Genomic DNA, 15,256 nt, shown 5'->3' with positions numbered 1-15,256 from the left:
ATACAGAAATACCATTCTTTTCAAATTCTGAGCGGTGTACAAACAAAACTCTTATTTTATATATATAGATAAGTGAAGCTTCATAGTAAAGTTATTCCATCACTAGCTTCCTGAATTTCTATATTACTTTGATATGTTCAATATTTTAAACTTCTGCAGGAATAATGTGTGTTTTTGAGGTTTAAATGCTTTTATTAGGTTAAAATTTAGAAATATCAAGTAGAAAACTGCCATGTAACAAATTGCTCACATAATCTCAATATTTTTTTTCCTTTCCTTCATTTTTTGTTTGTATTACTACTGCTCTTAATTGTTTTTTAATCCTTTATTTTAAAGTATCCATAAAGTATTTAATGCACGTATTTTGTTTTCAGGGGATAATATTGTCTATGTTCCACCATGACAACATCCTCTGAGGATGTTCTTCTGCAAGTATCCCAAGTGCGGTACAAAAAAGGAGATGGAACACTGTATGTTATGAATGAACGCTTAGCATGGATGATGGACAACAGAGACACTGTCTGTGTTAGTCATAGGTACACAGACATTAAAAGTAAGCTACTTTAATTACATTGGTATTGGATTCTGTTGTTAAATTTTCTCATCCTTAAATACAGTAAAATATTGAAAAGTGGATACTAACTTTTTTCTTTTTGTTAATAATCTTGATTGCTAGACATAATCCAGTGAATAAGGTTGTGCAACTCATGAAAGATGAAAAGATACAAACAGTATAATTGAGCTAGCAAAGGAATACTGCAGGTTTGCATAATAGGCATACAGATTGTGTAGTAAAAAAGAAAAAATAATTAACTAATATTTTAACATCACAAACCTGCTACGCTGGCGTAGCAGGGGGAAGGTGATACTCCCAGGTGGCGGATAGGGGGGTCCTAACCGGCTTCCCGGGGGACCTGAGGGAAATAAAATACCTCTCGCGGACCAAACACACTACCCCCTGCGGGTGGGGGACGCACATGTAGAATACACCCGCGGTATCCCCTGCTTGCTGTGAGAGGCGACTAAAAGGGGCGACCAAGGGATGATTGATTTAGAACCATGAAACTACTTTTGATTCGTACCATCACGCGAGGAACACCATAGGTTGCCTGAACTTGCGAGTAGTACCACTATATTAGGTACGAAATAGGTTTGTGATTAGTAGCAGTATAGAGCCTGGCCTGGGGGTTTTCCAGTACCCGTGCGTCGTTCCCATGTGAGCAACACCGCGGGTCTGGGCGTTGCCTGTGAATTGTACCACTATATGAGCAACACCGTGGGTCTGTGTTGCCTGTGATTAGTACCCACTATGCGAGGAACACCACGGGGCCCGTGGGACCGGCACCCGTGACTAGTACACCTAGGTGAGGAAACTCATTGGTTTGCGTTGTCTATGAGTGGCGCCATTGTGTGAGAAACACCATAGGTCTATATTACCTGTACGAAGTACAATACTTGTGAGTAGTACCATCTTGTGTGGAATACCATGAGTCATCGCTACTTTTGATTAGTACCCCAACATGACAAATACCATGGTTCTACTTTACTCGCGACATGTACCATTCTGTGGGGCCTTCGACATGGATTTTGCACCCCTTTAGGCATCAAACATCATTGTGCTTTATGTGTGGTCCCTTGCTGAGTAATACCTTTATTTACGATCTTTTTTTGAGTGTGATCCACTGTTGTTTCTTTGTTTTTGTTGGGTTTATGTCCATCCATTCATTCTTCATGACATTTTTTATTTTATTTTGGTCAGTGGATTAATTTGAACTTTTTGTTATTTCATTTCGTACCATTAGGGGCCGATGACCTCGTTGTTAGGCCCGTTTAAACAACAAGCATCATCATCATCATCAATATTTTAACATTTCTTCTACATCAAGAAAGGAAGGAAAATTCATGGTGAAGCAGCATGTTAATATCTTTGAAAGAAAAGTTTGGAATGGGGTTTAGGTAGGTTAGACAAGGGATGAGATGAGTAGGAAGGTAAAAGTATCAATCTGGCTATGGTAAGGTTCATTAGGTTTGAGTGTGGGTTTATTGTGAACTGATTTTCAGTTATAGTAGAGGAAAGTAAGTGCATGCAAATAAACTAATGAACAAAAACCCCATGGCACAACAGCACTTATGGGCCATTGTCTACGAAGTGACTCGGCCGGAAGGCTTCTGCATTACGAGGTGACATGTGGTCAACACAACTAATACTCACAGACGTTATTCTTGGCTTTCTAGACTGGGGCTGGTACCTCACCATCAAATAGCTCCTCAGTTGTTCTCACATAGTCTTGAGTGGACCCCAAACTAGCCATAAATCCCTCAGCTGACCAGGAATCAAACCCAGGGCATCTAAGTAAGAGACAGGCATGTTATTCATAGACTCCAGGGCAAGCAAATCAATGAAAATTTCAAAAAGAAATATATGTGTGTGGGCAGTTGAGAGGCTTGGGCTGGGGCAGTTATTGCATGGAAATGAGGAGATAGGTGTATCATTGTGTTGAGGTGCTCTCCCAAATGGTCTCATAGATGCATGTAAGTGCAGTGTGAATGATATAGATTTTGATTCCAATAGGGAACTTGAATTATTTGTCCTGGATGAGTAAATTCATTAATTGCAGTATAATTGGTCCTTTATTGGAAATTATAAATGTTCCAGCTAACCCATTCATGGTTGCCAGCATTTCACCCCAGTATGCCAATTTGGGCCCATCAGTTGGTAACTACACCTACCGAGACACATTGCTAGTGCATGTAGCGGAGACCACTGCACAGGCTTCTTGGTCTTTTGCAGAAACTGATGCCTGCTATGCCATGAGAAGATAAAGATTTTGTTTCCCGTAGGGAACTTGAAATATTGGCACTGCCTGATGTTCCAAATAGCCTGTGCAGTGGCTTCCACTAAATGCACTAGCCATGCATCTTTGTAGGTTTGCTAGTTAACTATGCGTCTTTGTAGGTTTGCTAGTTAACTACTGATGAACCCAAATTGATACACTTCGGTGAAACGCTGGCAACCTAGAATGAGTTAGCTGGAAAATTTATAATTTCCAAGAATGGACCAATTATATTGGAATTATGCAGTGTGAATGTCACAGATCTCATGTTTGGAAGGAGCCAGGGAGAAGGGAAGAGGTTGGTAGCCTTGTAGTTGGTAGAAAAGGAATCTGTATTGTGATAATGCTGGTCATCAGAACACTCCTTTTGAGTAGGAAAGAATAAACTTCCTGAAAGTATCACTACAGTGGCAAAGATAAAATTATGGTTTGCTGTATGTTTTGGAAGCTTGAGTGCTGAAGATTATCCTTAGAGGTATGCCAGTGGGAGCTTTAACTTGTGGTAAAGTAAACTCGTGTCCTCATCCCGAGGTGGTGCAGCTCTTTTCAGGCACACCCCCATTGGAGGTGAGCTGCATGTACCATTTCAACCACATACCAGCCCTCCTGCCATTCTTAAATTTCTGGCAGGACCGGGAATCGAACCCGGGCCCCCGAGGACGGCAGCTAATAACACTAACCGTTACGCTACGGAGGCGGACAACTTGTGGTAGGGCCACTCAAGCTGAACTGGTTTAAGGTGATGAGCCTGACTTACTGATATTCTGGTACTCCTGGTGACGAATTGAGCATGAGCTAGCAGCCCAGCCTTGTAAAGACAGACGAGGCAGATAAGAAAGTCAAAGATACACTTTTAATAAATTTGAATGGGAAAGCGTGGAACTAGCAACTCTGCCTGGTTTAAAAGAAACTAGATTTTTGGAACACAAAGACAAGAGCAGCCGGAAGGATTGTACAGTGTGACATGTACATGGTGGGAAAGGAGTGACAGAGTCCTCCTTCAATTAGACAGGCTAGAGATTCTAAGTTAAAGTATAAGATTTCCACTATTCAATACTGTACATTGTAATATTATAGATTAGTGTACATGTTTTGGCCCAATTGAGCCATGATCAGCACTAGGAAGACATAACATGTTTTGTTTTATTACTTATTGAATAAAACATCTCGTAACAATACGATATTGATATACTTAAAAATACATATATGTTAGGTCTCTGGTGATAACTTAATGACCGGGCTAGTTGTTTGTGCGGTTAAGAGCGTGCAGCTGTGAGCTCGCATCCGGGAGATAGTGGGTTCGAACCCCACTGTTGGCAGCCCTGATGATGTTTTTCCGTGGTTCCCCATTTTCACACCTGGCAAATGCTGGGGCTGTACCTTAATTAAGGCCATGGCCGCTTTCTTCCCATTCCTAAGCCTTTCCTGTCCCATCGTCGCCATAAGACCTATCTGTGTCAGTGCGACGTAAAAAAAAAAAGATAACGTAAAACACATGTTCAGGACAGCACAGATAAAATATGATGAAAATTACATTATAATCTTGTACAAATTGTTAGCTCTATCCGCTGAAATATTTTTGTTTCAAGAAGAGGTCTTGAGGCTTTATCATTTCAGTACTTTTTGAGCTATGTTAATTATCCTTGTTGTATTCAAAATTATAATTATCTGTCTCAACACTGAACTCATTTTGACAATGAAATATGAAAAGGGGCCAATATACGGTCTTTATCACATTTTTGAACTTTTTAATGTTATTTATTTCAAATTATGTTTGTAATTTGTTTTTTGTTTTTTTTTTCATATTTACATCTAACATTGATACATTAATATTAACTATGCTTATATGAGAGTAAAATGATCTTGAATTCCAGTTCATTAGGGTTGGTTTCTGTCGCATTGTCACCAAGATAATCAAGACACTGTGATGCCATTTTAAGAATGAACTGGAAAACAAAGTGCATAGTACACATCCTTGCTGTTCTTCAAAACAAGCTTTGTATTCTATCTAGCGAGGGTCAGCATTCCCATCCAGCATCAGTATGTGGATCTGTAATGCTGTCATTCAAGTATACCAGAAGAAGTACAGACTTATTTCCATTATGTGATGAGTTATAAGTTCAGAAAACTGAGCCCGAACACTGTTCGAGCACCGTAAGTGGCAGTAAATGAGTGAGCCCAAGCAACACTTGGTCACAGTGTTCAAAGTGTTAAATTACTTAACTTGTGGCTGTTCGTACAGAGCCGTAGATTATTCCAGATTGTTGAGAAAAACTCTTGAAAAGATTTTGTAAGGGAGACGTCTATGCGATGCCTGATATCTAGAACTGTAATAACTGTGCATCATTATCTCTGTTTCTTATCTTGAACACTCCTTGTTTGCTGAAATTTGTGAACTAATTTATGAATTGCTGTATGTCTTGGAGCTTGATAATTATGAAATTTTTCTTGTAATGATCTGGCAGCATGAGCATATTCTCTGTGTGTATATGATTTGTAAATAAACTCTTGTTGTTGAATAGAATATGGAGGTCCATTGTTAGCCATAGCTCTCTTTGCATATAGATGTCACCTGCTCTTCATTTCATACAGCCCAATTGTGCTCCAGGTCGTTGGCTTCTTGGCTGTGGTCTTGGCTCACATTGAAGGATGTTTGCACCTTCCACATGCATGGGCAACTCATATTCTGCCCATTATATCTTCATAACTGAAAAACTGATATCAGTGGTGTAAATACTGTATTTATTTGCCTATAACACCTGCTTTTCCCCTCTAATTTTCAACTTCAAAAATATGGAGGGGTATAATAGGTGAAAATTTCACATAATATGGGTTAGTGTGGCATGGTTTAAAAGCAGAAAAGGGAACATCTATCTCTTTAAATCATCACACAAAATAGCCCATTAAATCTATACTTTATTTACTCAGAATGTCATATTAGCACATTTAAAGAGTTCTGTATCAGCCCCATCCTTCATTACCATAGCTGAGTGTGGTCTCATGGCTAAATGCTGCACCTGAGCTGCATAGTACACCAGGGAGTTCAGTGCTCATGGCTGCGCAGTGTTGGAATGTCCGAAGTCTTGCAATAAAGTGATGAAATTCGATCATACTGATGGTATAATCTGATGGAAGTCACTAGCATAGTGATGTCCTTCTCTGCAAAATTAATCCATTTCTGCACATAAAGTATTCTGACAACCTCTACTTGCTTTCAAATCCTTGCCTGCAATATAAAGACTATGTTCAACGTCATGCCCTTTAAACTGCATCACTTCGTGATTTACAGTGTTGCAAGTTATGAATCTCGTTATAGAACCGTATTGGATTTCAGAATTTAGAAGTTAGAACATTAATAAAAACCACCTTTCCATTACATACTCTTGCTTCTCTAATCCACTCCAGAACTTTTATTTCAACATTTTTGTATTTTCCTTTCTTCACACTGGGGAAGGAATTAGTTTCTTTTTCTCCCAGTAAATTTTTCTTGCTCTCAATAATCTGTCAGTCAGGTTATGCCAAAAACGATTCTAATCGGCTGTACTTTGTATTTATGACATGCCTTGCCGCTCTTACTCCACTTTCTGCCGCATATTCCAGCACATTGAACTTGAAGGATGCTGTAAAACTTGTCTAGCTCATTTCCACTCCTACTTGTGTATTGGGCGCTTCCTAATTACTAGAGCCTGGATTTCCATGCACTATTAAATCTCAAAATGTGCATGCATTCATGCACCATAATCTGGCAAAACATGCCCAATAAACTGGAAAATATGCACTATCAAAATTCAGTTTCTTTTGAAACATTGTACAACTACCATGATTTCTCCAAATCATCTTAATTTAAGCTCATTCGCTTATCTGTCAGCATATTCTTAACACATTGCTGTCCGGCCCATCTGACGTATAACTGGCCCCTGTGGCCAGAAGGTTTTGGCAGAGACATGGAGTTATTGCAGGGTATCATAATTTAATAATTTTAGATTCATTCACAGTTATATCTGTCCACTTTAAAGTTTTTGGTGAGATTTTATATTTTGGTTCATTCTGGTATTGATATCTGTTTGATTCCTCCACCATATACGCCTACAAATCATTACAAATGAACAACTTGACATCACAGCCTATATTTTCAGGTTCACTCGGCGAAATTTTAACGCCAGGCGTCCACGAGAAAGACTCCAAAAACAATATAATATCCTGTTAGGCCACTCACTGCCAGAAATAGGGAGAATATTATCAACAGTACTTACATCTAGACCATCTTTGCTATCTGAAGCATCTGATCATTGCTCACATGGTGCAATAAACGTGTCATTCAACGCATCACTTCCACATAAATGCATGACACTAGCACTAGAATTATCATTAGACAATTCATCTTCACTCTCCTCACAATCACGGGAAATATATGACAAATTATCAGCGTATAATTCATGTATAATATCACCAGGAGTCAGTCCACTGTTTTTGTTTGCCGGGGCTGCCATTTTTGTTTACTAGCATTGATGGATACACGGAAGATATTCGAAGGCAAAAACAAATGCAACTGACGCACTAAACCGGGCAAAACGAGTACTAAAAGAAGCATAGTTTTTCTACTATTTAGGCACATCAACGATAATCTCCAAATAGTTCCTCAATAACCGTTAGATGGCATCAGAAGACAGACTTGCACAAACACATATTTATACGTGATCGGCTGCAGAGCACCGTGCTTGGAAACACGTATTGATACGTGAGCGGACAGCATTGTGTTAAGAACAGAGTATGATCTTTCTACATCACAAGAAGTGACAGGTGTACACTTAAATGAAGACATTTGGGACAAATTGAGGTCAAATTGTATGTCTTCTGCATTTTTACCCCACTGTATCTTATATCGCATAAGCTTGACGAATTCAAAGTCAGGATTTGAATGGATCACTTTGTTCGACCTTCAGTATCTCTAGCTGCTGTGTCCGGCTCCATGACTAAATGGTTAGCGTGCTGGCCTTTGGTCACAGGAGCCCTGGGTTCGATTCCCGGCAGGGTCGGGAATTTTAACCATCCTTGGTTAATATCCTGGCACGGGGGCTGGGTGTATGTTTCGTCTTCATCATCATTTCCACCTCATAACGACGCGCAGGTCGCCTACGGGAATCAAATCAAAAGACCTGCACCTGGTGAGCCGAACATGTCGTCGGACACTCCCGGCACTAAAAGCCATACGCCATTTCATTCTAGCTGCCGCAGCTACTTCTCCGTGCGATGACTGCAGACAGATGTCCTCAATAATTGGTAACGATTGCCTGCTGCGATAACAAAGACGTGTAGGAAATTCCAGGATAACAACGGAAGAGGGTTCAGTGCAAAACCAAACCAGTAAATGAAATGGCGTGTGGCTTTTAGTGCCGGGAGTGTCCGAGGACATGTTCGGCTTGCCAAGTGCAGGGTCTTCCGATTTGACTCCCGTGGGCGACCTGCGCGTCATGATGAGGATGAAATGATGGTGAAGACGACACATACACCCAGCTCCGTGCCAGCGAAATTAACCAATGATGCTTAAATTTCCCGACCGTGTGGGGAATCAAACCTGGGACCCCTCTGACCAAAAGCCAGCATGCTAACCATTTAGCCATGGAGTCGGACTGCTATCTCAATGACGCGGTGTCACAGAAGTGTGATACAAGACATACACAACAAATGAGCCGTCAATGAGTAATGCACAATTTAAGGTTCAATTTATAGCAATGTAGGGCCTATAACTGGGACACCTTATTCCTAAGAATTACAGAGATCGACGTGGGAACTTCTGGCTTACGTCAGTGTTTACTTGAGCAACAGATAAGAAAGTGCTTGGTTAATTGGATAATAGGAACTCTGCCGTATGTACTAACTTTGTCAGATAGGATGCCAAGAATACATTCTCTCCGTCTCTCAGTAATAGACATACTGTATAACGTTGAAAAATAGTCCCCAATTCCGCACACCAACTTTCTTAAAAGGTACTATCATGCAAGTTAACATTATATATGCACCAAAGTGAGAAGAAAATTCTGTTATGCAGTATAAACGTCCAAATATTTGCTATTAGATCCAAAATCTTCAAAATATGTGTTATGCATGAATTTTCCCCTAGAAAGGCCAAAACATGCAAACATGCACGGAAAAAGAAGGGCTATTGTGAATCATTAAGCCATAAAATGAATATTTGCAAAGTTTGAGAAGTTTAACTAGCTTATTTAAAACATGCATTTGCATGGAAATCCAAGCTCTACTAATTACATACTTCACGTGAGACGCAGAGCTTGGAAGCTGGAAGAGCATTGAGAAATCTGTGGTGCAGAAGCCTGGGGTTCACCATGAATTGAAATGTTGCACTTGCAGCCTGGTCGCTTGAAAGAATGTTTGAATTTTTTAAAATCCCATTTTGATCCCCCACCCCCAACCCACCGATAATAGTCTAAAATTAAGGAGGTTTCATTGGCAAGTTGCACAGTAAGTCTAAAATGCAGAATCTCAAGTAAAATACTATTTATTGTCCCTATGGATGACATGTGAAGGTTCAAGTTCATATTTCCTTGAACATCGACACAGGAAAAGAGGATAATGGAGTCACATCTGTACTTTGACTGGACTAAATATGTTTTGCAATACATATTCTCCAATTACATCGGGCCACCATATCTCTTGCCTGAAAAAATTCTTTGTGTGTCCAGAAATGTGATAGAAAACAACTTATCAGTTTCATTTAAATGTATCTGATGCTCTTATTTTCTAATTGAAAAGTGAGCTTTTAAATGCTGGAAAATCAATCATGTTATTACCCAGAGGTGTGATGAATGATTTTTTTCATAGCAAACTTTGCTTTCATCCCTGGCACAAGCACAGTATTCCTGTGACTTGAAAAGAGAAATTGCAGTTTCAACATTTTTTTCTATGGCTTTTTTCAGAGATGATTAAATTCCAACAGATTGTATTTGACACACATGCTAATTTTGCATTGACCAAGGTAACCTCAGTTTATATTCGCTGCCAGTGGGGTTGGGTTCTGATAAATTTTGACCTCTTGCCTTCTTGTTTAGTGAACACATGATGCACATTTGGGTCTTTCTTCTGGATTATTTAGTCATTTTTGAGAAGTTATATTTGACTGTGACTACTCATTTCTTTTATCAGCCTAAGTACGTATTTCTTTCCTGGCTTTTACTGTGATTTTTCAATGTTATTACAGTGCAGAAGATCTCCCCAGAAGGCAAGCCAAAGGTTCAGCTACAAGTAGCACTGCACGATGGTTCTGCCTCAACATTTCACTTCGTTAATCGATTAGGGCTTGCTGCCCAACTCAAAGATAGAGATGACGTCAAGGAACTTTTGCAGCAATTACTACACAAAGTCAAACGTCTAGTTAATAAAGAACTTCAAGAGAAGAACAGGTAATGACAATTGAGAGATCTAAAGGTTTCATTTGCTCATTATGTAAATTTTGCTTATATATGTATAGGGTGTTAGATCATCTCCAGCCCAGTCATCTCCACTGTTCATTCTAGGCTCCTGAATTTTTCTGACTGTTCTTTGAAGGAGCAGTTTGCGTTAAAAATTAATAGAGGAATTAATTTTATGGTACACACATTTTTTTGTTTTCTGTCAGTTGTTTCTGTGACAGGTGACCTGTGTTTGAAATCTGAGTGTAGTTCTGCATGACATCACTAGAGGTAACCTCTGTCTTTGTCTATAACTAACCAGCTAACAGAAGTGAAACCACACGTTACGCATGTGTACAATAGGGAACATGCATGATTCGGGGTTTTAATTAAAAATATGCTAATCTGATTCAAAATTTCACGCAGAATTTAAAAATATGATCAGAATGTACAAATAATAACTCCAAACATGATAAAAATCTAAATTAAAGTACAAAAATGTCACGTCATGCAAATACGCGATCTCATTGGTCTGACGTCATCGTACAGGTTGACTGAATTAGCAGAGGAAATAACACGTAGTGTGCTGTGAGAAGCAGGATATACTTAGCGTATTTCTACTTTATGTTAGTGTCTGGTTTGGTTAAATTCGAAGTCTATACATTGGATAATAATCTGAGTGCTATATTTTAGACTTAAAATGAATCCTGCGCAGACAGTGAGGCAGAAAACTCATAAATGGTGTATAGTTCCGATGAGCAATAGCACATCGCATACCATCCCAAACAAATTGGTTATAAATGTTCCAAAGACGCTAAAACTAGGGAGAAATGGATTTTGGCGAGCCGGAGAAATGCTGGTGATATATCGGAAAAGTCTACAGTTTATTTTTTTAAAGATCATTTTAACGTAAGTTGAATTTGTTTGAATTTTCAATCACTTTTCCATGTCAGCTGTTCTAGTGGTAACACTTTGAATTTTAATATATGATGCTTTAGTTAAATGCTTCATTTACATCTTGGAATACGAAAGTAATAAACAGTGCATTAATTAATGCTGATTATTAACATATTCTCCAAACCTAACCTATGTTTTGGGTGATCCATGTCTAGGTAATAAACCAAAGGGGTTATGAACCATATTGACAGCTCTAATTATACAAATTTATCTTGGCATGCGACAGTTATTTATGTCTTTATTGAAGAGCTCACCTTTGTAAAGAAATTTGGCTATAGCTAAATACTCTATAATATAACAAAAATAGGCGTGTACATCATGAAAGAAAAGAACGTGAATTTAACAAATATATATCTCTACACAAAACCAATGCTTGTCTGTTGGGGTCTTATAACTTAACAATGCTCAATTATAATAATTATAATATTAGTGAAATAAATAACATAAATTGCACACAGGTGAAAATAGTGATGTTGGTGTTTAAAATATTATCCAACTTAGCCTAAGTTTTAGGGTATACAAGCCAAGTCAATAAACCGAAGGATAAAAATACCGGGCGAGTTGGCCGTGCGGTTAGGAGCACGCAGCTGTGAGCTCGCATCCGGGAGATAGTGGGTTCGAACCCCACTGTCGGCAGCCCTGAAGATGGTTTTCCGTAGTTTCTCATTTTCACGCCAGCCAAATGCTGGAGCTGTGCCTTAAGGCCACGGCCGCTTCCTTCCCATTTCTCGTCACCATAAGACCTATCTGTGACTGTGCGATGTAAAGCAAAAAAAAAAAAAAGTCACAGTACCCAAAGACATTCCTGTATTGAACGACTAAAATGTCACCAAGACACTTTTCTTGCGCGATATGCTCAGCTTGTTAAAAGCCAAATGTAATTAATGTTATTGGCATTACGCCCGCTAACTACTTCTACGGTTTTCGGAGACGCCGATTTGCAGGAATTTAGTCCTGCAGGAGTTCTTTTACGTGCCAGTAAATCTACCGACACGAGGCTGACGTATTTGAGCACCTTCAACTACCACCGGACTGAACCAGGATCGAACTAGCCAAGTTGGGGTCAGAAGGTCAGCACCTCAACCGCCTGAACCACTCAGCCCGACTTGTGAAAACTAGATGAGGTCATATTTATCTTTATCTTTATCATGTTTAACTTTTTCCCTCCACCAAGATATTTAATGTTTCTCTTTCATGGGCCCCGGAAGTGGGTAGGCCAGTTGCCCCAACCATAAATATATATTTTTTCGGGAATGATAGATTATAGACCTATAGTACTATGATCTTTCTTTCTTTCTTTCTTAATCAGTTTATCCTTCAGGTTTGGTTTTTCCCTCGCACTCAGCGAGAGATTTCACCTCTACCGCTTCAAGGGCAGTGTCCTGGAGCGTGAGACTTTGGGTATGATGATACAACTGGTGAGGAGGGTCATTACCTCGCCCAGGCGGCCTCACCTGCTATGCTCAACAGGGGCCTTGTTGGAGGATGGGAAGATCGGAAGGGATAGACAGGGAAGAGGGAAGGAAACGGCCGTGGCCTTAGGTGCCTGGAGGAGAAGTGGGAAAATACGAGAAACCACTTCGGGGATGGCTCAGGTGGGATTCGAAACCCCTCTACTCAGTTGACCTCCCGAGGCTGAGTAGACACCGATCCAGCCCTCGTACTATTTGTTTTCAACTTACATGGCAGAGCCGGGAATCGAAACCTGGCCTCCGGGGGTGGCAGCTAATCACATTAACCACTACACCACAGAGGCGGACTAGTACTATAATGCTACCTATATGATTATGTTAGTGCTGAAATCCGATTTCTTACTTTACTAATGCTGAATGTAATGTGATTTCTATCCAGGTTCGTTGTTATCCTAATACTATGAGTTACAATACGTTGCACGTATATAAAAGATGCCACTTACAAACTTGCTTTTTATCCGTGAATTTCTGTGGCCACAAAAGTCACTATTTTTCAAGAATGATGACATCTACACATGATAGATTGTCTGACTGTGCTGTTTTGAACCTTTCTTCTGTCATTTTGAAGTTATTCGCGATCACGAATAATAAACAATCGGCTTTTGTAACGGCTGATGCACAATGGCTGGTAGAGCTGCATGCGGTACTGGATCGTGACGTCACAGCGCGCCGCTTACGTCAGAGGCCGTTTCACTCGCGTTGTGGGAAAGCACTTTTGAACATTTTTTTAATGGTAGAAAACAAGGCAACTTACCTCATTGTAATACGTTTACGTACTGGTTCGTTGGTGTACTTTTCAAAAAATATATTTTAGAAAATTATGCATGTTCCCTATTGTAAATTATTTTATTATGAGGGTTGGGGAAAAAATCATGGCAACTTTTTTTTTTTTTTTCTTGAAGATATCAGTCCAGTTGGAAAATGTGACATATACAGATGAAAGGACAAGGTGTTAATTACATGTGTGGACAATGAATAGCACTGAAATATCTTAACACACTAATTTATTACGGTAGTATACGGGGCAGTATGGCCTTCCCGGTGCAAAAGAATGACAACACAGTACACATAAAGTTGACATGACAAACCTGGGCCTAAAGACCCTCAAAGTAGTGCCCTGCTACTGACACCACACACTGCCAACGATGTGGGAGGCGCTGAATACCATCTGCCTCAGCATTTGCCACACCATGTGTGAATCGGGCCACGTTTTGGTGCACAGCATTAGCAGTGTCCTCTCGTGTTGCAAACCACCTACCACGTAGTGGTTCCTTAATCTTTCGAATGAGATCAAAGTGACAGGGCGAAATGTCGGGAGAGTACGGTGGGTGTTCCAATTCTGCCCATCCCCAACGTCGCAGTAACTGCCCTACACACTCTGCTTTATGTGGTTTTGCACTGTTGTGCAGGATTATTGCACTGTCCACAAGATCCGGACGTTTCTCCTGAAGGCCGCGTCGTACCTGTCGCACCAGAAAGTCTCTGTAGTACTGTGCGGTCACTGTTCTGCCATGTGGAAAAAAGTGGCAAACAATGACACCCCTGACGTCATACACGACGATCACCATCAATTTGACTGGGGAAGGATTCTGACGGACCATCTGCCTCCTTGGTGATCCAGCATGTCGCCACTCTGCGGACTGACGTTTCAGTTCTGGTTTGTATGCTCTGGCCCAAAATTCATCGATGGCGATTATTTGTGACAAGAATCGATTGCCGCCCTGTTGCCATTGTGCAAGACGGTCGCAGCATACTGCATAGCGCACCCACCTTTGAATTTCCGTCAATGCATGCGGTACCCACCGCGATGCAATTTTGCGCTATTGCAGCTCATTTCGCAATATCCTGTGGACGGTGCATTTCTTGATGCCACTTGCCCTCTCTAACTCCAGTAGCATCCATCGTCTGTCTTCATCGAGGAGCTGCTCGATGACGGCACGTGCCGCGTCGGTCCGCACACTGACAGGTCGTCCCGAATGTTGCTCATCACTAGTTGACACACGTCCTTGCTGAAACTTTCCTGCCCACCGTGCTACTGTACGGTATGGTAGAGCATTATTCCCAAGGGTTTCTACTAACTCGCTGTGACATTCCATCGCATTTCTCCCTCTGAGAACAGCTATTTTGATGTAAGCGCGCTGCTCAACACGGGTTACTTCAATCTCGCGTGACACTCACCAACTGACTGATTTCACAGCCCTCGCTGCGCTAACACCAGCTATCACAGAGCCATCTCTTGTTCTGCATACACACTATGCCTGCAGAACTTCCACACGACACACATACGTTTGTGATCCGTTCACATATCTACAAGAAAAAAATAGTTGCCATGACTTTTGCTCCAATCCTCGTATTATTTTTCTCTAGGAAAGTAGTTCGGTGGTGCATTTTAATATCTAAACAAAATGCCTCAGTGGTGCGATGTGTATGAATGTAATTCAATGCATGGGAAAGGTGCCTCTACACGGTCTTTCCACCAGTTTCCTGATCTTGAAAAATCGCCAACTAGGTTTAAGTTATGGGTACACAAGGTAAACCGACTATGTTTTAAGCCTTCAAAGTAGAGTATGGTTTGTTCTAAGCATTT

The 15,256-nt window shown here is 40.5% G+C and overlaps 1 protein-coding gene across 6 annotated transcripts in view; it reads left to right on the top strand.

Moving 5' to 3' along the window:
- Positions 1–15,256, top strand: part of LOC136863178 (general transcription factor IIH subunit 1) — a 506,000-nt gene that overhangs the window by 115,239 nt on the left and 375,505 nt on the right. For all 6 annotated transcript variants that reach the window (XR_010859163.2, XM_067139528.2, XM_067139529.2 and 3 more), the window contains exons 2-3: positions 375–553; positions 10,051–10,252. Coding sequence is in view for 5 of the 6 variants with exons in the window: in XM_067139528.2 (XP_066995629.2) it covers positions 400–553; positions 10,051–10,252 (356 nt within the window). In the remaining variant the exon portion in view is untranslated. The remainder of the gene's footprint in view (positions 1–374; positions 554–10,050; positions 10,253–15,256) is intronic.

The sequence above is a fragment of the Anabrus simplex genome, chromosome 2 (genome assembly GCF_040414725.1).
Source record: "Anabrus simplex isolate iqAnaSimp1 chromosome 2, ASM4041472v1, whole genome shotgun sequence".
NCBI classification, from domain to species: domain Eukaryota; kingdom Metazoa; phylum Arthropoda; class Insecta; order Orthoptera; family Tettigoniidae; genus Anabrus; species Anabrus simplex.
This window is presented reverse-complemented; position numbering and strand designations above follow the sequence as displayed.